The 21,801-nt window shown below is 40.1% G+C and overlaps 2 protein-coding genes across 2 annotated transcripts; one reads left to right on the forward strand and one right to left on the reverse strand.

Annotated features, from left to right (window-relative positions):
• Positions 1–1,053: 1,053 nt before the first annotated feature.
• GPN1 (GPN-loop GTPase 1) lies at positions 1,054–17,685 on the reverse strand. Its single transcript, XM_019735287.3, has 14 exons — positions 17,530–17,685; positions 16,373–16,466; positions 14,726–14,765; positions 13,812–13,878; positions 13,055–13,092; positions 11,293–11,371; positions 11,000–11,094; positions 9,991–10,036; positions 9,184–9,330; positions 8,399–8,481; positions 7,064–7,103; positions 6,339–6,429; positions 3,029–3,136; positions 1,054–1,787 (listed from the first exon to the last, which is right to left on the reverse strand). The coding sequence occupies exons 1-14, from the start codon at positions 17,638–17,640 to the stop codon at positions 1,702–1,704; spliced, it is 1,125 nt and encodes a 374-aa protein (XP_019590846.1). The 5' UTR covers positions 17,641–17,685; the 3' UTR covers positions 1,054–1,701.
• A 25-nt stretch (positions 17,686–17,710) lies between these two features.
• CCDC121 (coiled-coil domain containing 121) lies at positions 17,711–21,074 on the forward strand. The gene is made up of 2 exons (XM_019735282.3): positions 17,711–18,268; positions 19,175–21,074. The coding sequence occupies exons 1-2, from the start codon at positions 17,811–17,813 to the stop codon at positions 20,079–20,081; spliced, it is 1,365 nt and encodes a 454-aa protein (XP_019590841.3). The 5' UTR covers positions 17,711–17,810; the 3' UTR covers positions 20,082–21,074.
• The last annotated feature ends 727 nt before the right edge of the window (positions 21,075–21,801 follow it).

Raw genomic sequence — 21,801 nt, forward strand, 5'->3', positions numbered from 1 at the left:
TTTAAATTGTTTTCTGTAGTAAAATAAAACGGTTTATTACAGTAAAATAAGACCGGGCCTTACATGAATTTTGCTCCAAAAGACGCATTAGAGCTGATTGTCCGGCTAGGTCTTATTTTCGGGGAAACACGGTAGATGTCAGCATGTTAAATACTGCTGAGGTTTGTGTTTTGGGTGCAGAATACTAGTCATCTAACATTTAATTCATTCAGTTAGGAAACGTCTACTGAGTACCTATCATGTGCTAGGTGCTATGCAAGGGATCCAAGGATGAGTAGATTTGTGCCTGCCTTTATGGAGCTTGTAGCGTAGGCCAGACAAGTTACTCTTTAAGGAAAAACTAGTCAAAGACACTACGGGGGGAAAACCAGTATTTCAGAGTTTTGCTGTACAAATGGTTTCCTCTTAAAGAACAGGCTTAAATTTTTAGACCAGTGGTTCCTACTGCAGAATACTGAAATTAATACTTTATGGTAAAATAAAGTATTTTTATTTATTTTTAGAATGTTTTAAATCTCCAATTTAGGACAATAGGCACCAGATGGCCCAGGTTAGCGGTCTCTGACAACGCAGGTCATGTGAGGTTTGATACCTGAGATTCTTCTGGTCTGGAACTGTCACAGGCTGTTGGTATTAGAACAGTGATGCAAACAGATCCGAGTTTCTGAGTCAGGTCTTCAGCGTCCCACTTCTAACAATTTCCCAGGTAATGCTTATGCTTCGGGTCCAGAGACACACTTTCAGAACCACTGAACTGAGTGCAGATTAGGCAGGGAAAAGATTCCCTAAGAGGAATGTGCTACATTTTAAGATAACTGAAGAATGTGGAGGCAGGTACACCCTTACCATGATTATATATGGAATGTACACCTGACCCAAATCCATGGCCTTTGAGGACATCACCAGGGATACTTTGCATTAAGTTCAAGTTACAACATAAACAGAGCCTGGCTCTGTACCTGGTTACTAGGTATGTGTACAGGGGAAACAAACATCACCTTACCAAGACATGTTTGGACGTGTAGTTTTAAACCTCTCTTGAAAAGAAGTGAATCTATTTACCATTATATAATTTTCTTATTTGAGATTATGATAGGCAGGCTTACAACAAAGTTAAAAACTCTTTATCCAAGTCACCATCGAAAACAAAATTCTTATTCATCATTTTGCCTACTTCAACAAACGTGGTGTCTTGTAATGAGCTACCCAGTGTGAGGCACGATTCATACCAACATTGGTTGCCAAGGAGACTCCAGTGCCACTCTGGACAAGCTCATGTCTCCCCTCTGCTCTTATAAAAGGAGAGTAACTTGTAGGTCAAGGGCAAGATGCTACGAAAGTAGAGGCTATAGATCCAGCCTAATAATAGAGATCTGAAGAGAACAATAAGTTCTTTCTATTCCATCTGTGAGCAGCAAAAGTACATGAGTTCAAATGATAAAGCTTGAAGTTGTACACCTGAAGGAACAGCAGCATCCAAGAACAGGTAGAATACCCTTCCTTGCCAAAGTCCCAGGGAAAGGCCAAGGGGAATCGGCATGTACATGCCAGGTCCAAACGTCTTTCATCCCTCGCTTCATCTGAGCCAGATTTTCCTAGTAAGAGAGGCTGCTATTCTGAACACAATTGTCCTTTACAGTAAGCCCCAATCAAGTAAGGACAGCTTCTTTACAGAGTTCCAAACTTTGGGACTTCTAGAAACTATTTGTTGTTTCTCTTCCAGTACTGTGCCATTGATTCTTGCATAAAATTCTGGAAAGCTGGCTCTTCGTGGCTTTCCTCTGTAACTACAAGGAAAAAAGACAGTCAATTATTTTTAAATGCTCCCATTAGGTGGATTAGACTGCTGTCACCCATCGTCAAGAAACTACCCTATTTCTAAGAAACTGTTTACTCCCAGAAGCACACTGTATTTATCACGTTGCCCAAAATGTACAATTTCTTTTATCTGTAAGTGGGGAGAATACCTCCCTCATAAAATAACTAAAATGTCCCACTCCTAAGTATTTTTATCCAAGAGAAATGAAAACATATGTCTACACAAAGACCAATTAATGACTATTTACTGCAGCTTTGTTTATAATAGCTAAAATCTGGAAACAACCCAAATGTCAATCAGGTGGTGAATGTATAAACAAATTATGGTACATCCACATAATGGAATATTACCCAGCAATAAAAAAACCACTACTGATACACGCAACAACATGGATGGATCGCAAAAGCAATACACTGAATGAAAAATGTAAAATGCAAGTGCAATACTGTGATTCCAATTATACGACATTCTGGAAAGGCAAAACTATAGGAAAAGAGATCAGTGGTTGCAAGGAACTAGCAGTGCAAAAGGGACTGAATAAAAATGGGCATGAGGGTCTTTTGGGGCAATGGAAGTACTCTGTATCTTGATTGTGATGGTGGTTACAAGACTATATATATGTTAAAACTCATCAAATTACACACTTTAAAACGGTGGGTTTTACTCTATAAATTATACTTCAATAAATCTAATTAAAAGAGGCAATTTACATGGTAGCATCCAACACACTGGAGTAAAGAGAGATTTGCTCTTGGTCGTAGCTAGGACCTAAAAGGGTTTTTTCAAGAAACAGATTCTGTCCATAGCCCATAAAACTATGCCAAATGGAACCCTTTTGGGTTTCCAGAGCCATTTCTATCCTCAGTGTTACAATCCTTTCTGACTAGTTTAGATCTGAGGCCTCCTTATGTATTCTTAAAACCATAATTACAATAAACAAAAGCCTAGATTCCTCAAATTGAGTTAGGACTCAATGAGAAGACAGAGACTCCTAAAGGCTGTAATCAGCTCAATATTAACCCTTTAGCAGGAAGGCCAGGAACTCTCAATACATGGAACTCTCTCCTGGTGCTGCGTCCTTTACCATCTCCTCTCCCCTATCACTGGCTGCATGCGTAAGGTCTTCTCCCAACAGGAAGCAGCTCCCGAGCAAACGAGTGAGGAGAAGCAGCTCGTCTGCCTTCATGAAGCATCCCAGCCACCTCTTACCTCTGTGGTCAATGTCATCAGTGTCACTGTCTGCTTCCTCATCCTCTGCATCTAAGGTTCCCCGAGTCAGGATCAAGTCAGAAGGGTCCCGCACAGGAGATGAGCTGTCTACAGAGAAAACACCAGTGGCATGTCAGGAACACATGCCTCCTCAAAAGGGTACTTTTGAATCAATAAGTAACCATGATTGTAAATTTGACAGGATGAAAGTGACATTGACAAAATGCAGGATCCTATCTCTTTTAAATGTATCGTTAATGCCACTTAACATTTCTATTAGTAGTTTAGTTCACAAAGTGCTTTCACCATCCCAATAACCCAAGGTCTCATTTTTAAACTGAGGAAAATAATTCCCAAGTAGCTAATCTTGGTAGGAATGTTTTTGCTGACTTATAGCTTGGCAGAGACTATGGTTTTCTTATGAAGGCTAAAGACATTTGAGCAGATCCAGTGTGCTGGTGAGTCAAGGGGGAAAATGTGGAGCAGTGAGGAAGCTTCCTGATGGAAATTAAGTTCAGAGAGGGTCTGAAGACAACAGGAGTGAAATACTCTAGAGTGGAGGAGCCAGGGTACTATTCAAAAATAAGAGGGATGGGGAAGAATGGAAAATTGAATATACTAATATAGGCAAATTCCCTACACAGGGAAAGGGAATAAGGGCTGAGCATCAATACCCAGGAAAAAATCTAATCAGATAATTCCTGGGCAGGGGATTCAGCCTGCGGGGGTTGGGCGCTACGAGAACCACGCCAAGTATGGAAAGCCATGGAGGACATGATTACGCTCTCCCTAAGAGCCTCACAGGTTAACAGGCCTGAGCAGGGGAATAAGGGTGGCCAAAGCAGCAACATCCAGGGGCACAAATCTCAGGGGGCCTATGGCCCTAGGAAATGATGATGACATGGTGTCTGACAGTCAATGCTTCATTCTGTGCCCAACTAAAAATGTCACAGCTATACTTGTGATTTTCCTCAACTAATTTACTGAAACTCCCCCAATCTTTAACAGGTTATTTGAGTACAGCAGACACTTTGCAACAGTAGATTGAACAGCTGCCATATCATGTATTCATGAGTGATTCCAAAGGACCACAGCACATAGAAATTTATGTTGCTGAAGTATGCAACTAGGATGACATGGGCGAGATCACTTAGTGGACCCAGCCAGTTTCCAGCATCTCCCTCTCCAAGTGGCTTTGCTGTTCTCTACTAGACATCTAGCAAGAGTGCTCATGAATAGAACTTCACTGCTTTAAAAGCCAGTCCATCAATAAGTGTGGATGGGTGGAGGTATATATATTTAAATATGAGCACCAACCTAGAAACCCCTAGAGAATCAATAACAAAACTCAAACAATAAAAATAGTAAAGTAGCAGAATAAAAGACCAATGTACAAAAATTAAAAGCCTTCATATACACAAACATAACAAGTTAGAAGATATAATGGTACAGAAAAGCCCATTTTCAACAATAACAAAGAAGATAAAATCCTTGGAATAAATTTAACAAGAAATACGCAAACCCCACGTAAGGAAAACACTCCTGAAAGACACAAAGTAGACCTTACAAACATATTCCTTGTTCTTAGACAGGAAGACTCAACATCATAGAGATGTCAGTTCTCCCAAAATTAATGAATATAACACAATCCCAATAAAAATACCAAAAAGCTTTTTTAATCACGCTAGATAAGTAGATATTAAAGCGTACGTGGAAAAATAAACACGCAAGAATAGCCAGGGAAACACTGAAAAGAAATGTAGGAGAGGGACTAGCCCTAGCAGGTATTAAAACATACTACAAAGCCTGTACATGATTAAAACACCATGGTATTGGCACACAGACAGTCCAGAGAATCAAACAGGTAGTCCAGAAATATACTCCAGCATACACAGAACTTGAGTATATGATACCAGTAGCATCTTAGATTACTAAGGCAAAGGCAGACTTTTCAATAAGTAGTGTCAGTACAACCATTTATGAGAACGGTTAACAGACCTATATATCTCACACCATGCCCAGGAATAAACTCTAAATGTAGAAAATGAAACCATACAAGTACTGGAATAAAACATGAGTGAATTCCCCTTTACCAGAGATGCAGGTCTAAACGATTCCCAACTGAGACTCAAAATCCAATTGCAGTAAAAGATAAATAAATTTGACAACATCAAAACAAAATTAAACGTTGCACATGGCAAAATAACACCATGAACAGGGCAGTTGACAAAGGGGAGAAAATATGTACAACATGCATCACAGAAAAATGGATTCTAGCCATACTACATTAATGGGTGTTAAAACTAGTGAGTGAACATTTGAGTATTAAAAGGATATTTATATAGTCTCAAAGCCTCAACCCATAAAATATTTATTACGAAGGGAAAAATAATAACTTTACGTTGAAAAAACCTAGAAGACACCACTTCAAGCAAATGATCAAAGTTAACATCATCAGTAGTGAGACAAATCAAATTATGTGCCTCCTGATATGATGTGTGGAAAACAACACAATTTCACTTTTGTAAAGTTCTGCCAAAAATGCACCACCTGAGGAAATATCCTAAAACACAAATTGAAGAGCATTCTATAAAATAACTCACCTGTACATTTCAAAAGCATCAATGTCACAAAATACAAAGAAAAACTAAGAAACCATTCCAAAGGAAAATAATTATTTTAAAAAATAACAAAGTAGCCATCAACTATCTTGCCAAAGTAAAGCAAAGAAAAGGAAGAAACCGAAGTGATATAGTTTTATTCAACTGTCACGGGTTTGCTTTTCCAAATCACTTTATATACAGAGGGTACCAAAAAAATGTATACACATTTTAAGAAAGGAAAAAACTGTATTAAAATTATGCTGAGGGTAACTACTTTGAGCACCTCTTGTAATTGCAGAAGTCAAATGTGACTTATATTCATCTTTTGTTATCGGTATATATTATTACAATTTTAATAGTAATACATTTCCTTTCTTAAAATGTGTATACATTTTTTGTCACCCACTGTATATACAAAAGATAAAAATATATAAATGCAAAATGTACATATATAAATATATACATATAAATGTAAATATGGATAGAGTGAATGTGGTAAATACAAAGACAGACTAAAGAACCATTCCAAATTAAAGAAGACTAAGAGATATGACAACTAAATGCAATGCAGAGCCACATAGATAAACCTAAAATATCACATTTACTTTATCCTTTTCTCTTTCTCTCTTAAATATGAACGCATTCCTGCTGAGTAGAAATAAGAGCACCCTCCTTTTAGTTCCTAACACCAAGAGACCCTGTAGTACCTGTGGCAGTTCCTGAGTCCAAGGTTACAGAGCCCATGTCTTTCCGAAGGCGTTCCAGTTGTTCTTTCTGCTGCTGGCTCTGTGCACTGGCCTGTAGAGAGAGAAGTACCATCATACACAGAAAGGAGCTCCAAGTTAGATGCCAGACTTCTAACTAGAGATGACCGATTACACAAATACTAGAGACTACTTAAACATTGAGGCAGGTAAGCGATGGCTGATAACGGGGAACAGAAACGCTGAGCAGTGTGGGCCCAAATTAGCAGAAGTTCAGGCTGGAGGGCTCTGCAGACTGAATTAGAAGTTTCAGAAACCGGACATAAAAAAATCAAAAGAAGCCTCAAGTAGACACAGCAGTGTCTCAGGAAGGCTCGGTGATAAGGAGCCCACTGCGGCCGCTGGGGACAGGACACCTGATCACTTGGGATATGAGTTGTGAAGCCCTTCTCTGTTCCTAAACACAATTCTAGTGGGGCACACTAAGGACTGAGCACGTAAAACAGGAAAAACCTCATTTTTAAAACTTCAAATAAAGAGAAGAAAAATAATTAAGGGGCTTCTCTGCATCCAAACAGCATACACAGAAATTTACATTTACACATTTAAATTAAGAAGTATCTAAAAGATAAATTGATAGCCAAAACAAAAGTATTATTGGCAGGAGGATCAGACTATGAGATTGCTTTTTAATGACTCTAAAATACACAAACAGCCTCCTCTCCTACCAGTGATTTCTTCAGACGTTCATATTCAGGACGATACTCCCTGGAAAAGAAACACATTCTAAATTCCTGTGCTTAATAATCTCTCCTGCCCGCCTCCATAGCACTTCTATTTTCCTAGGACTCTGACAATAAAAAGAGACCTTACTTCACTGAACATCAGACATAATAAGTGATACTCACTGAGATTCTATCCCTATGGAATTAAAAGCCAAGGTGCCTGCCCTCACCCTGAAACTAGGAAGAAACAAAAGTCTGACTGCTGGGCTGGAAAGATTAACTCTGGAGACCGTGACTGATAAGCTTATCATTCACTTGGATAAACATTTGAGATGAATAAAAGAAGCCCAATATATAATTGTTAGGTCCAGGAAGCCCAATATATAATTACGTGGTTTATCAGGGCAACAATGAAAGTATACAAAACAGAGTCTAACCCGAGGCTTTGATCACACACACACACACACACACACACACACACACACACACACTTCTGATGAATCAAAATAAACATAACGTGTCTGAAAACTACAATGTGGTTGTTAGGATCTTGCTAAGTATGAAACCAAAGGAACATACTAGTAAGCAGCCCATTAATAGGCTACAGGCCTAAGGAAAAGTATCTACATGCTCTGACTCTACTTTCCTTTAGATAAATGGAATTCCAGTATTAACCATGACAACAGTTGTAACAACCATTTATTATGAAATGTGCTTACTGTGTGTCAGCAATTGCACTAAGTACTTCAGATGTTTTCTCTAATAATCCTCACAACGACCTTAGCAATAAATGTTATTATCCCTGATCTCCAAATGATGAAAACTTGCTAAGGTCACTCATTTATTAAGTGGAAGAAACAAATCTAACTCATCCCTGTCTGACTCCAAAGTCTATGTTCTTATTCGGGGGTCAGCCCATGTGGCTAATGGGCCAAACCAAGCCTGCCGCCTAGTTTTATAAATAAAGTGTTGCTGGAACACAAGCACGCCCATTCATTTCCAAATTGTCTGCAGAGGCTTTTGTGCTACAATGACAGAGTGGAGCAGTTGCAAAAGAGATCATATGGCCCACAAAGCCTAAAATATTCCGGCTTTTTAGCAAAAAAGTCTGATGACTCCTGTTCTTAATCGTTTAATACCGTGAAGATTTTATACTCCTATTTAAAAAAAAAAGTTATTGGGGACTTGTTACCACTAAGAGTGGTCAAATCTAGTACACATATACGTAGCAAATACATACACTATGAAAACCAAAACGTTTTGCCTGGCACAACTGCTATCATATCAGAATTGTGGGTTATGAAGAATGTCATCAGTAGGATTTCCCTTTACCCTCACCTTTCATATTCTTCTGCAGCACTGGTGACTTGCACAAAGAGTTCGTCCAGGCCTGTACCTGCAACAGCAGACACGCCCACCACCTGCCGAAAGCAACACTAATGCTACTGAGGAGTCAAATGTCTGATTTTACATGGAGGATATTATTTCGTTCAAATGTCATAAAATCTTCATAAAAGAAGTTTCTATACCTCAAGAAGTGTCTGGCAAAGAGTAAAGCTAAAACAAAACAAAACAGCATGCCTACCCAAAAGTCATGAAAATAAGCCTACGGAAAGTAGAGAGCTGAAAAAGAACGATAATCAGAACCAAACAAGTAGCAGGACTTTTTATTCCCCATCAAATCAAACCACTGCCTGTTCTCTATAAAAATTTGCTTGGCCAATTAACATACTCTCTGCCACCCATACCCACTTTTGCTTATATAAATCTTACCTTTCCTTCAAAGCATACCTCTAACGCTGTATTCTCCAAAATCTCTCATTTCAAAAGTGATCTGCCCTCTCACCACCATCAGGCCCAACTTCCCACCTTTCTTAAGGTACTTATCACAGTATATCATGTTTCAATTCTGTGTGTAGCCCTCTCTTCTAACTAGACCATAAACTCTCTGAGGGCAGGGTCTCTATCTTATTTATCTTCTAAACCTCCAGTTTGTAACAGGTAATGCTTTAAAATGTACTTTTCAGAAAGCAATGAACTTCCTTTCTACGAGGGTTCAGAGCCAGCCCTGTGGGTTAAAAGGTAACCTGAAGAGAGTGTCAGAATGAGAAGAGAAAGTGTACCCTTAGTGAGCTGTAAAACTCATCCAACACCAGGCTCATTGAACGAGTCAGGTTACTGACGTATGTGGTCTCTTGATTCAAAGCATCTTGGAAAGCCTCGAAATCTTGCATCCATTCCACTGCAAAGCTGTGATCAATGATGTCGGTCTGTACCAGAGAGAAGTCAACTGTCAGCAACCAGAGATGCATTTAGACATCAAACAACTTTTTTTAAGTGGTGACAGGAAAAAGCAATTATTCATAGATTTTCTGTCTCTGCTTCCCCCATTTCCTCCTCCACTGCAATAAGCCACAAAGAGCCAAGACTGTTGTATTGTGTAAATAATTCAATGAAGGTATGTGTTCTCTTGGATGAAGGAGACCCTTTGCTATCCACTGCCAAGTGACCACAGTCACAGTGGATGCCAGCACATGCCAGGCCCTGAAGTCAAGCAGTCTCTTTTATCCTAGCCATCAACCAACAGGGAAGTTTTGTTTTTGTTTGTTTTGCTACTTCCAATAGCCTACCAGTTCCTTTCCCCACTCCCCTCTTTACACAGTCTTGATTCTGAAGGAAAACCTATATGCTGTGGTGGAGGGATTGCTCTATCTAGGCTAAAATAACTTTGGATGAGAGTCAGTGATAAATATTCATTCAATTTGATTGAATCTTCTTCCTAGAAGTGCTCATGACTTTGTTTCAGTTAAGCCTGAATCTGTTCTCCAGCATCTGAAATAATCCTTTTCACCTTCCTAAATCTTCCAATAACACAAGGTTCTGACGAAAAAGAAATACAGTACTGATCACAACAGTACAGATCCACTTACTTTATTCATGACCACAATGAAAGGCAGCTTGGTTTTGTACAAGATGCTGAAAATCAAACATTAAGACATTAGCAAAGGTACCTAAGCTCGTTTACCCACTGTCCATCTGCTGGAACCAAGTAAAGAGAACGGGAACGGGTTCAAACTCTATATACAGGTGTCCATTCTTACCCACCACATATTTTCCTCTCCCAAGAAGCAAACCGTCACCACCATCAAGTAAACACACACACACACACACACACTCTCCCTCTTTCTTGGAGTAATAATGCTTGGCTACTGATCCTGTTTTCTCAGAGATTTTTCTCACAGAAAACAGGATCAGTAGCCAAGCATTATTACTCACAACAACCAAACAAAAAACTGTCTTTTAAACAATTAATATGAAAATGAACAAATGCTGTCAGTCATCAGACATCTATTTGGACTAGGATTTCTTGCATCTAATAAAAAGGGACACCCCTAGTCGTATGAGAAGGGACAAATGGTGATGGCTTTTGTGTACTCCCAAAATCAAATTCTCTCAGCTTTAATAATGGTCTGCCGTGCTCCTAGGTTTAATGCATTAACATAACTTAATGAGCACGTCCTTCCTCTCCTCATGGCGCCACACTTGAGGCAAAGCTGTGCATTTTAGAATCATGGATAAATCTTCCTAGTCATAATCTCTCTTCGTGTTATACTTTCACTCTCTCTATCATAACACAGAAAAGGAGCTCTACTCTATATAGACTTAGGTTTCATGCAACTAGGAGCAACTACCAGAAGATTCACATTCATAAAGCACCTATTTCTGTAGCAAAGGAAGAACAGGAGCAGCTGCTGACACAGAATGCCAGCAGCACATGTGCCCCTTTGCTGACTCCCCAACTTACAACCACTACACTGAGGCGCAAATCTGAATGAGCACAAATCTAGGGGTAAGCACTCAGGACGCCAAAACAAAAGAGAAGACGACGACTCAAAAACATACCTTGATGTAATATCATGAAAACCGATCATCATTTACCTGCAGGCATAGAGCATATTGGACATGAAGGTCACTGGGTTGGAACTTCTCGACGTGTCCATCACATAAATAACAACCGTTGGAAACGAAGATGCCTAAACCACAAAACAAAGCTTTAACCAGAGGGCTCCTGATCTGTACTCCAGACTTTTCCTACTTTCCTTAGCTAGAGAGAACCACTGTAGGCAGGGTGTACAGAGCTTCTGGAACGAGATCACTTCCATGTAAGATCCCAGGCAATAAAAAGAGGCTTATCCAATCTAGCTCTCAGCAGAAAGTCCTACAATACTCACCAGGGCCTCGGTGATGATTGTCCCAGAGGCTGACCACGTGAAGACTTCAATCTGTCCAGGTGTGTCGATCAAGACATATCTGAGTCAAGAAAGACCATTAAAGAAGTATTATACTTGTGCAATGCTGAAAATATTCCGTCACACAAAACACCAAACATCTGGTTATCCAAAATTGGGATAACCTCTTCACACTGCCAAGTCTAACTTCCTCCCATTGCCTTTAAAATGCACATGTCATTCCCCAGGCTTTGTTCAATGTCCACTATTCATGCTAATGGACAAGAGCAGCAGTCTACACATTCCTGCAAATGATCACAGGGGAAACACGGTGCATTAGAAACGAGAGATAAGCAAAATCAGAATGTAAACCTCTTGGGAAACCATCTGGCTGCTTAGGGGTGGGGGTGGGGAAAGGTGGAGGGGAGGGAGAACTAGAGGGACAGGCGAGTGATAGCTAAACACAGGGTTTCTTCTTGAGGCGATGAAAATGTTCTAAAACTGACTGTGGTAATGGTGGCACAATTCTGTGAATACACTAAAAGTCACTGAATTGTACACTTTAAACAGGTGAATTGTATTGTATGTGAATTATATCTCAATATAAAATTGTTTTTAAAAATGAGCAAAGAATTTGAATAGACATTTCTCCAAATATATACCACTGGCCAATAAGTATATATATTTCAATAAGGTTGAAAAGACACTCAATATCATTAATCACTGAGGAAATATTAATCACTGAGGAAATACAAATCAAAACCATAACCTCACACCCACTGAGATGGCTAAAATCAAAAACAAAGACATTGACAAGCATGTGAAGAAATCGCAACACTTGCACACGGCAGTGGGGACGTGAAATGGTGCAGCCACCAGGAGCTGGGAGAAAGGCAGAATAGGGGCTGACTGCCAACGCGTACGGGGTTTCCTTTGGGGATGATAAAATGTTCTGAAATTAGATAGTAGGGATCAATACACAATTTTATGAATATACAAAAAACCCACTAAATTGTATAAAGTGCACTTTATGCTATGTGAATTTATATCTCAACGAAGCTATTAATTTAAAAAACTACCTCTACTATGATCCCATTATTGTAAAACACCTTATCCATCCAATCCATCCATCCTTCTATTTATGTATATATTCACAGAAGCAGGTAGACTGATAGTCATTGATAATAATAATCATAGTTATTTCTAGTGGGAATCTAGTGAATGATAGTTTCATCTTTTAAATATTATGTACGGCTTAATACTCTTGTAATGAGAATATATCCTTTTTTACAAAAATAATGAATTAACTTTCTTTTTTTAAAAAAAGCAAACCTATCAAAAATTGAATTGTGGGTAATAATAAGAACAAAAATTTTATTTTGATACTTTTTAAACAAAAAACAATTATTCTCTCTGATTTATGTGAATTATATTCATTGAAACAAGGGGTAGAAAAGTGTCTCAGAGACTTTAATGCCAACAAGTCTGGTTTCCCAAGAGGAAGCAGGTAGATAACTGAATTTGGACGGTTTCAAAATATCTCCTAAGATGCCACGGGCATATACCAAAGTAACTGAGGGTGGGATACTACTAAATATAGGTCTACACAGCAGCTTAATGATTTTCTTGCCTAGCTTTTTTTCACATCTAAGTTTCATCTGAGTCTATACCCTTTCAGAACTTGATGCGATCCCAAAATCCTTCATAAAGCCTAGGATATGTCCGCTACAGAGTAATAACATGGCGCTAAAATGAAATCACTTACTTATACATGTTCTGGGCCTTCTCAATAAATTTCATCACCTAAAAGAAAAAGAGGCCAGTTACAACAGGATCTAATTTCAACACAAAATCACAGGGCCTTGTCTAGGGTGGCTTGCCTCCAGCTATTGAATCTTTGTGTTCTCAATCTTAGCACCAACCAATAAACTCACTGAACCAAAGGAACACCACCATATCAGTGCTGTAACCCCCTGAAGCACAGAGCAAGGACCTGAGACACTGACGACTTGATCTGCCACTGTTAAGTCACTTCTCCTGGCGCTTTGGCAAAATGTTAAAGCCTGTCTCATGGAGTGACAATCAGGGCTAAAAAAAACCCATCTCAAAACATTCTTATAGAAGAAGGTGAGAGAAAACCTAAACGATGACAAGTACTTGTCACAAGTTAAAAGTCCCATTATTTTTCCATTCCGTGCCTGCTAGCCCATCTCATACAGCCCTTTTCCCATTCCTCTACTCCATCCTCAGGGTAACACTACAAGCCAATGACAGATCAAGAAATGAACTTAGGTCTCTTGGGTTTTTGTATTGTTGGCTGTCACAAATATTAAATGTGAAGTGTTCATAACTCTCATCATCCTCTCACAGCCTACTTCTCTGTCTACCAAAATGCCTACTTATTTTCTGTGTTTATATCCCTGTTTATTGCCCTTCTTTCCCAATGTTATCAAGCTAAGGCATTTCAGAGTCACAGGTTTTCACACCGTCATGCCTATGTAAATAAAAAAAGACAGACATACCTGATCAAATCTGGTAGCAAAGAGATTGAGTGAGGTCACGATACCACCATTGGGCCCAAGTCCGTATCTAGATACTAAGTTGAGGATTTAAATTGCTCATAGATCAATTTAGAAGATAAAGCTCAAAAAAAAAAAAAAAAAAAAAAAAAAAGATAATGCTCATACCTAGGATATCAGTCACACAAACAGCATTATATTAGTGGTCCATTAATGGATAGTGGCAAGCTAATCCTTGACTGTTATATGCCACACAACCTTAACTTCATAGGGAAACATTCATCATCAAAGTCTTCCTCATTTATTTATTGCTTTAGGGATGGCCAGGCAAAATGAAGAAATCAACTGACCAAAACGTAATAGATGCGTCATGCAGTGACAGCCTGCTGGCATTGGCAGTGAAGGTCATCTATATAAGACTCCTTGCTCTGACCCTCACTAATCAAGCAACCTGCTGATTATAATTAGTCTTCTGACCTAAATTTACATATAGGGAAAGTATGTATTTCACACAGGAACATGTTTAGAGTTGACTATACTTAACCTAACCTACCCATTTCTGAGTTTCCCAGTCTGAAAAGGTGGTGACCAATGGATCCTGCAAGGCAATACTACTTTCTGGAATCTAGGCACACTACCAGCTAGCCTCTCATTCTGAGCTCTCGACAACAGCCTGCAATCTAGGAAGATGGTAAGAAAACTGAAAACACAAGCTAAAATAGTGTTTCTAATCACCTACAATACTTCTCCCCACATCCATCCTCCATCCTCCTAATAAAATTACTTTGAAGCAATCAAATGCTTTTGTTAGTATATTTCACAAGGAAATGCAAAAACACTCTTTCAAAGCCACAAAATATACAGACGGTAACTACCCAGAGATGAGTCAACACCAAAGTAGATGTAGAAAAGGATACTGTTTCATGACTTCTTTATACTTCACAGTGTCACGAATATCTGGAAGGGAAAGAAAGAATTAACTGGAATTCAACATATATGAAATAATGTAGCATGAGACCCTCCACCAATAATATTCTAAGCAATAGGTCTCTCAAGTGATGAGGTCTCTCATCTCTGCTTCCTCTGAGGAAAAAAAATTAAGTTTATCCCTCAGCATCTGAGTTACTTTTTAAATTTGTTTCCTAAATTTTTAAGCTAAGATCATTGAATTGTGATAGCAAAAGAAGCAAGATTTTGAAGAGAAGAATAGAAAAGGTGTCCTGTACCTTCTCTACCAGCAAGAAACTGAAACTAGACTCTTAGGATTCTCTTGTCAGCATTGTCTTCTACTAATTTCCTCAGATTCACACTGGTTTCCTACCTCATAAAGGATAACTGCCAGGTAACCCAGGAAAAAAGTTAGGCTAGGAGCTCTCAAGTTATGGTTGAGACAGTCAGAGACAAGGAGAAGATTTATGCAACTTAAATATCTTGTCAGTGATCATATACATAGAAAAAGGGAGCTGAATCAAGAAAAAAAACCTTTATTTCTTACTAATTCCCTACTGGTAACAAAGGTAATGCAGACATGATTTTTTAAAAAAAAGAATGAATCTGTCCAGTAATATCTAACTAAACCTATCTACCAGTCTGTAAACCTACCCCATCAACTATTAGAATTAGAATTCCATCCTTGGAGTAAGATGAACAATTTTCCCCCAAATTCTTCTCAAAACAATCTCTGCTTCTTGATACAAGGCCCTCCTTTATTAGTTTGTGTGGGGTACAAGCAGCTTAATAGGTTTAAGAAGAAGTAAGAAGAGGATTAGCACACAGTGATAGTCTAGAAATCAAGAAACCTAGATCCTATCTAGAATCATGACATTGGATCACATCCATCCTTATTTAGAGTCACAGATTCCTCTTAAAATCTTATGGTAACTGGGAACCTCTCCCCAAAACAATGTACATGTGCATATACACACACATTTTCCCATGTAACTTTGAGAGCGGAAGCAAGGTTCCTACAAATCAGTAAGTGAACTACCACACAAAAACCCTTATACTCTAACTTTTTAGAAAAGAAACTAAAAAGGTATATGTATCAAAACCTTTTGAAGGGTTTATGGCCTACAAGTGAGATGACTGACTTCCTGTCACTTCATTTTCCCAAATAACAACAGCCTGACATCCTAGGGTCAGAAAGAGGGGAGAAATAATGCTGAGTGGTAAGGAAATACATTTGGGAAAAGGAAAGGAGTAAACAAAGAGAAAATGTGAATAAGGGAGAAGCCTGTTTAGGGATTCTAGCAAATCCAAGCAAAGGAGAGTAGATACCATGTTTCCCCAAAAATAAGACCTAGCCAGACCATCAGCTCTAATGCATCTTTTGGAGCAAAAATTAATATAAGACCCAGTATATCATATCATATCGTATCGTATCAGACCCTGTCTTATATCATATTACATAAGACCCAGTCTTATATTAATTTTTGCTCCAAAAGACGCATTACAGCTGATGGTCCAGCTAGGTCTTATTTTTGGGGAAACACGGTAGTTTAGAAAAAATCAAAGCATTGAAACTGGCAAGCTGGAGGCTTTCCATTCTGAGGCAGTTTACTTACCAATATTGGCAGGAAAGGGAACTTCATGCACAGCTGGGTCCAGGTTGATCACATAAGGTGGAGAACCTTGGCAATGCAGGTGTCCAGTGAGCCTCTGCAGCAATATGGATATGGGGAGAGGGATTGAGTGAGACAAAGAGGGCGTGATAAGGGGACAAAGGACATTTCCCTCTATCTGAAACATTCACTTCCAACATTGAACTCTGTTGAAATGCTACCTTTCTTTATTACCCACTTAACAGAGCCTCCTACTCTTGATCATTTACTTGTTTTGTGTGGGGATTTTTTTCTATCACCCCCAGTATAACAGGAGTTTCCTGAAAGCAGGAACCTTGACAACCTCATTTTCACTGAACACGTACAGAATATTTATAAGAGTTTATTTGACAACAATTGCCAGGAAGCAAGATCTCAGATTCTCCTGAGAATGGCAGTTTTGCAGTTTCTTTTATGCATTTGGAATTAAGGAGGTAATCATAAAGAAGATTAAATAACTAACAATGGGGGGGGGTGTCAGATTACAGGATAGTTAATAAGACTACATGCTCTCTCGAAAAATAGGCATTTCAAAGGTGTGTTGTTAACCAACCTAGATGCACAAAAACAAGGGACAGGGCTTGCTTAAGGCAAAGATAAACCTTTTACTAACGCAGTTATATGCCTGGGCCATCACTACTCACCACGACCTGCCCCCGTTAGGAATTTATGATCAGATCACCCTGTGAAGTTACTTTCAGTTAGGCTTATTACAGCACCCCTTTTTCATCCACATCTAAAATATTATATAATAGGCATGCAAGACATATGTAATTCTTTAGGAATCTACAACGAAAGTCTGGGTGGTAGCACTGTATTAATCACTATTTACTTGTAAGCCTCTGCCTCCCAGGAGTTGGCAATATTATCGCTAAGACAATTCCAGTACAACTACTTAAGTTGTACCAAGTGCTATGCACCGATAGTGTACAAAAGAGAGCGTTAATGAACCCAGGCTCAGGTCCGAGACGGCTTCGCTCAGGAAGGAACCGGAGATGCTGGCAAGTCCCCAAAGCCACGCGCTGGTCCCCTCCAACACCCCAGAGACCTCCCTCCCATTCTCCCACCCGCCACAGACAACCTCTCACGCACACCACCTACGCCCGCGCCGTGTACGTCACCTGTACAAAAGTGGTTTTCCCAGATCCCGCCATTCCCAACACCAACAAACACACTGGGGGCCGAGGACCCCCCGCAGCCTGCGGCGCAGCGGCAGCCGCGGACGCCGCCATCTTTCCCTGGTCCCGCCCCCTTTACCATAGCGACGCAGCGTGGCTAGAGCGACTTCCGCAATGTTCTGGGCTGCGAACGAGGCTAGAAGTGCACCAGCCAGAAAGGGAAGAGCGAACGAGCGCCAGAGCATCTTCCTGTCCCGACCTGGCTCGGGAGCCAACTAGTGGCAATGGCGGGGAAGTGGAGACTGTGGGAGGAGGACTGGAGTGGGCCAGAAAAATTGGAGCTCATGGTCGTAGGGTTGGGACTGGGAAGGGCAAAGCTCTGGTTCCCATGGGAACAAGAGGACCTGGGATCCCAAGGGCAGGACCCCCCCACTACGAAAAAGAGAGTGCGTTTCACTTTTCGCCCACCAGGAGCGGGGAACACAGCCGCCGGAGAACCGAAGGCTAAGGTTTATTGGGCGGAAGTTAAGCAGCCCAGGGCCGGACCGGCCAGGACCGGGGACCTGCGGGGTTGCTGTGCAGCGCCCAGACCCATTGAACACAGAACCGAGAAATTGCGAAAAGTTTCCTCAGCGGGACGCCGTATCCGTGTGTCGCAGTCCCCTGACACTAGCTCCTTGGCAGGCAACCTCCATGAACTACAGCTAGACCTTAGGGATAAACGCTGGGATTCCTGTCGCAAGTAGGTACTAAAGGAGCGCTTCCCTCCACGGAAGCGTCCTGGGAAACCCAAAAGGTGGTGCAAGAGCCTAGACATTTGTTCTTGCTCCCGACCACCGAGTATGTGCTGGTGGCCCTTTGTAGTTGTTAACTAAGTCATAGATCTAAGTTTCACACCTCGGCTGGCTCTGCCACTTGCTAGCGGTGTAAATCGTGACAAGTCATAAATTCTGTGAACCTGTTTTCTCTTTAAAATTGAGATAAGTGGGCATGAGGGAGAAGGTGAGGGGATTAGAAAGCACAATCAGTAATCACAAGATTGCCACCAGGATACGAAAGACAGTTGGGGAATAGAATCAATAATGTAAAGATTTTATAGGGTATCCGATGGACACTTGTCTTACTAGGGAGACTGCTTCATGGACGGTGTGTCTGACCACCGCAGTGTACATGTGAAGTGTACATGTATAATTGAATGTCAATTGTAATTTTATATATATATATATATATATATATATACACACACACACACACATATGGTCACAGGATGTGGAGTACAGCATAAGGAATAGAGGCAAGGGAACTGTGACAGCTATATATGATGTCAAAGGGGTAGTAGATTGGGGGAGTGGGGGTTATCACTTTGTGAGGGGTATAAATGTCTATTACATTGTTTTGTACACCTGAAACTAATAATAAAAATGAGATACCTTACAGGGTGGTACTGAGTGCATACTGTGAATTGTAAAGTACACTCCCTCCTCTTCACCCAGAGCTATATCATATCCCATGCCTCCTCGCAGTGTCACGAAAACAATAAGTGCTCAAAATATTCTCTTGTATGAATTAAAGTACAATTGTGCATTTTTTATTTCCTAAATTTTAATGAAGAACTGATGGGGGAATGTCTCACTTTTTCTTCCTTCAGGTTTGTTGAGGACTCCAGTGGTCCCCCTCCACCGTATCTTAGTTTAATAAATAATTTTTTTGAGCCAGAGAAGCTAACAACGGCACCAATGGGGCTTAAAGAAACGACCGTGGAAATGATGACGCTGGACAAGCAAATAAAACAAGCTCAAATGCGGCAAGAACCGCTAATGAAGGAAACTTGGCAGCTACTCACTGAAAAGTTACATGTCCAAGCTGAAAATAAATTCTTTCTGGAATACCTGACCAACAAAACTGAGAAGTATAGTAGGCAACTTGAGAAGCTGTGGAACAGCTATTTGCAAAGAAGTGGGGAGACTGAACGAAAGAGACAAGAATCAGCCTCCAAATACGCGAAACAAACATCAGAGCTTAACACAGAGCTCTTGCAGAAGGAAAAGATCCAATCTGATCTGAAGCAGCAGTTGCAGGCACTGAGGGACGTTTCACTATTAAAGGAGAAACAGGAGAGAGCAATGCAGACATTAGAGGAGGAGAAAAGGAAAGTCCAAGCCGAGACAACTGCAAAGAAACAGGAAGCCCAGATCCAGTACCTCCAGGAAAAAGCATTACTGGAGAAACAACTGAGTGAGCCAGACGTGAGGCAGTTGGGAAAGAGAAAAGGAAAGGAGCTTAACAGGAAGATCCAGGCCTTAGAGTTGGCAGCAGAGAATTATACTTTTGAGTTCTACCACGGTGTCCGCAGAGAGAACCAGCAGTTACAGAAGGAACTATTGCAGCAAACCTGGCAATGCCAGAAGTTGCAGACTACTCAAAGACAGTTCAAAACTCAGAAGCAGCAGCTGCAGCAGGAACAGTGGTATGTGGAAGGCTTACTCCGGGGGAGGCAACGACTGCAAGGCATGCGCCAAAAACAAAATCAAGGATTAATCCACAGTAATTCCTAAAAGATCACTGATTAAATAAGGACTGGAGCAAGTATTCTTAGGTGCTGCCTAAACTTAGGAAAGCTTTTAGATCTCATTGCTATGGTAAAATAGCCATCATGATGTTTTAGTGTGAAGGCTGGCTAATGAAGATCTAATTTTTGCTTTGCTATGAAGGAAATTCAATAGGGTGATGTTACAGAAAGTGTTCAGGTGGAAAAGACCTCTGAAGTGAACTTCAGTTTGAGATTTGAATGATAAAATGAAGTATACAATGCAAATGGGGTAAAAATCATTCCAGGCAGAGGGAAGAGTGAATGCAAAGGCGCTAAAATGGGAATAAGCTTGGTAGGTTCAAGGAACAGAAAGGTAGTGTGGCTAACATGTTGGGGAATAATAATCAGAGAGCATGGGTGGAGCAGAGGAAGATGAGGCTAAAAGGTCAACAGTAGGAACACAAAGCGCCTTGTAGAACAAGGAAAGGGAGTGACTTATTCTAAGTGCCCTGGGAAACCATTAGGCTTTTAGCAGGTGAATGAAGTCTGATTTACAGTTTTAAAAACTCACTACAACCTTCTTATGTGGAGTGAATCCAAGCCAGTAAAAAGCAGGAAAAAACAATTAAGAAGCTCCTACTGTGGTCTAGGCAAGAGTTGATGATGGTTCCAGCTGGAATCGTAGAAATAGAAGTGAAGACATGGGGGGAGCCGACTATTGGGTGAGGGGAAAATCAAAGGTTAAGATGAAGCAGAAGGAAATGTTCTACACTTTTCCCTTTGGAGGAGGTAAGAATATTTTTTTGATTAACTGATTTTGAAAATGAAATATTTCAGACATACAAAAAATATAAAACTATGACAAACTTACTACACACCTTAAGAAATAAGAACTTCCAAATTCACTCGTGGTCCCTCTGGATGCCAGCACTATACTAAATTTGGTGTTTATCATTCCTGTGCATGTTTCCATACTATGTTTATATATATTAAAATACAAACATATACTAAATATAAATATTTGTATATACTATACTTTTATATTTACTTATAGCTATAAACAATGTAGAGCATTTTCGCGTGTTTTTAAATGTTATAAAAATGGTACACTTGATGTATTCTGTAACTTGCTTTTCCCAGACATTATTTTTGAGATGTATTCATGATATAAGAAGCTCTAGTTAATTTCATAGCTGTATAGTGTTCTACTATAGGACTACGTCACGATTTTTCCCTTCTCCTGATGATGGACAATTAGGTTATGCATTAGAGTAGGTTAACAGAGACCCGAGAATGTGTAATGTCTCAAATAACAGACTTTTATTTCTTGCTCATCTAATAGTTTGATAGATGTTCCTGGTTGGCAAGTAGTTCTTCACGGAAGTAGTCTTCAAGGAGTTAACTCTCTTCCTTTTTGTGCTCTGCCATCCCCTACAGCCCATCATCACCAGCATCTCACCCAAGGAAAGAGAAAGCAAGCATGGAGGTACACGCACTCACTTAAAAGTTGTAGTGACTGTGTCACTTCCACTCATGTTCCACTGGAGTTGGCTTCCCCTTCCCTGCGGTGAATGGCTGGGAAATGTGGCCTAGCCATTTGTCTTACAATCCTATAATTTTGCAAGTTGAGTGCAGATTTTGGTGGACAGCTAGTAATCTCTGCTACACATTGTTTCCAGTATCTGTTATAAACTGTACTGCAGTAATCACTCTTGTTTATGTCGCCTGGTGCACCTGGGCAAGAG

Source organism: Rhinolophus sinicus, chromosome 2 (genome assembly GCF_057876585.1).
Source record: "Rhinolophus sinicus isolate RSI-liver-muscle chromosome 2, RSI-T2T, whole genome shotgun sequence".
In the NCBI taxonomy this organism is placed as follows: Eukaryota; Metazoa; Chordata; class Mammalia; order Chiroptera; family Rhinolophidae; genus Rhinolophus; species Rhinolophus sinicus.

What these genes read in the sequence shown, in the direction of transcription:
- GPN1 (XM_019735287.3), bottom strand. Translation starts at nt 17,640, where the DNA reads ATGGCGGCGTCCGCGGCTGCCGCTGCGCCGCAGGCTGCGGGGGGTCCT. An exon ending in TCCCTTTCCTGCCAATATTG is followed by an intron (nt 14,766 to 16,372) that starts GTAAGTAAACTG and finishes TTTCCCTTCCAG; the next exon opens with ATATTCGTGACACTGTGAAG. An exon ending in GGACTCAGGAACTGCCACAG is followed by an intron (nt 3,137 to 6,338) that starts GTACTACAGGGT and finishes TTTTCTCTGTAG; the next exon opens with ACAGCTCATCTCCTGTGCGG.
- CCDC121 (XM_019735282.3), top strand. Translation starts at nt 17,811, where the DNA reads ATGGCGGGGAAGTGGAGACTGTGGGAGGAGGACTGGAGTGGGCCAGAA. An exon ending in CGCTGGGATTCCTGTCGCAA is followed by an intron (nt 18,269 to 19,174) that starts GTAGGTACTAAA and finishes TTCTTCCTTCAG; the next exon opens with GTTTGTTGAGGACTCCAGTG.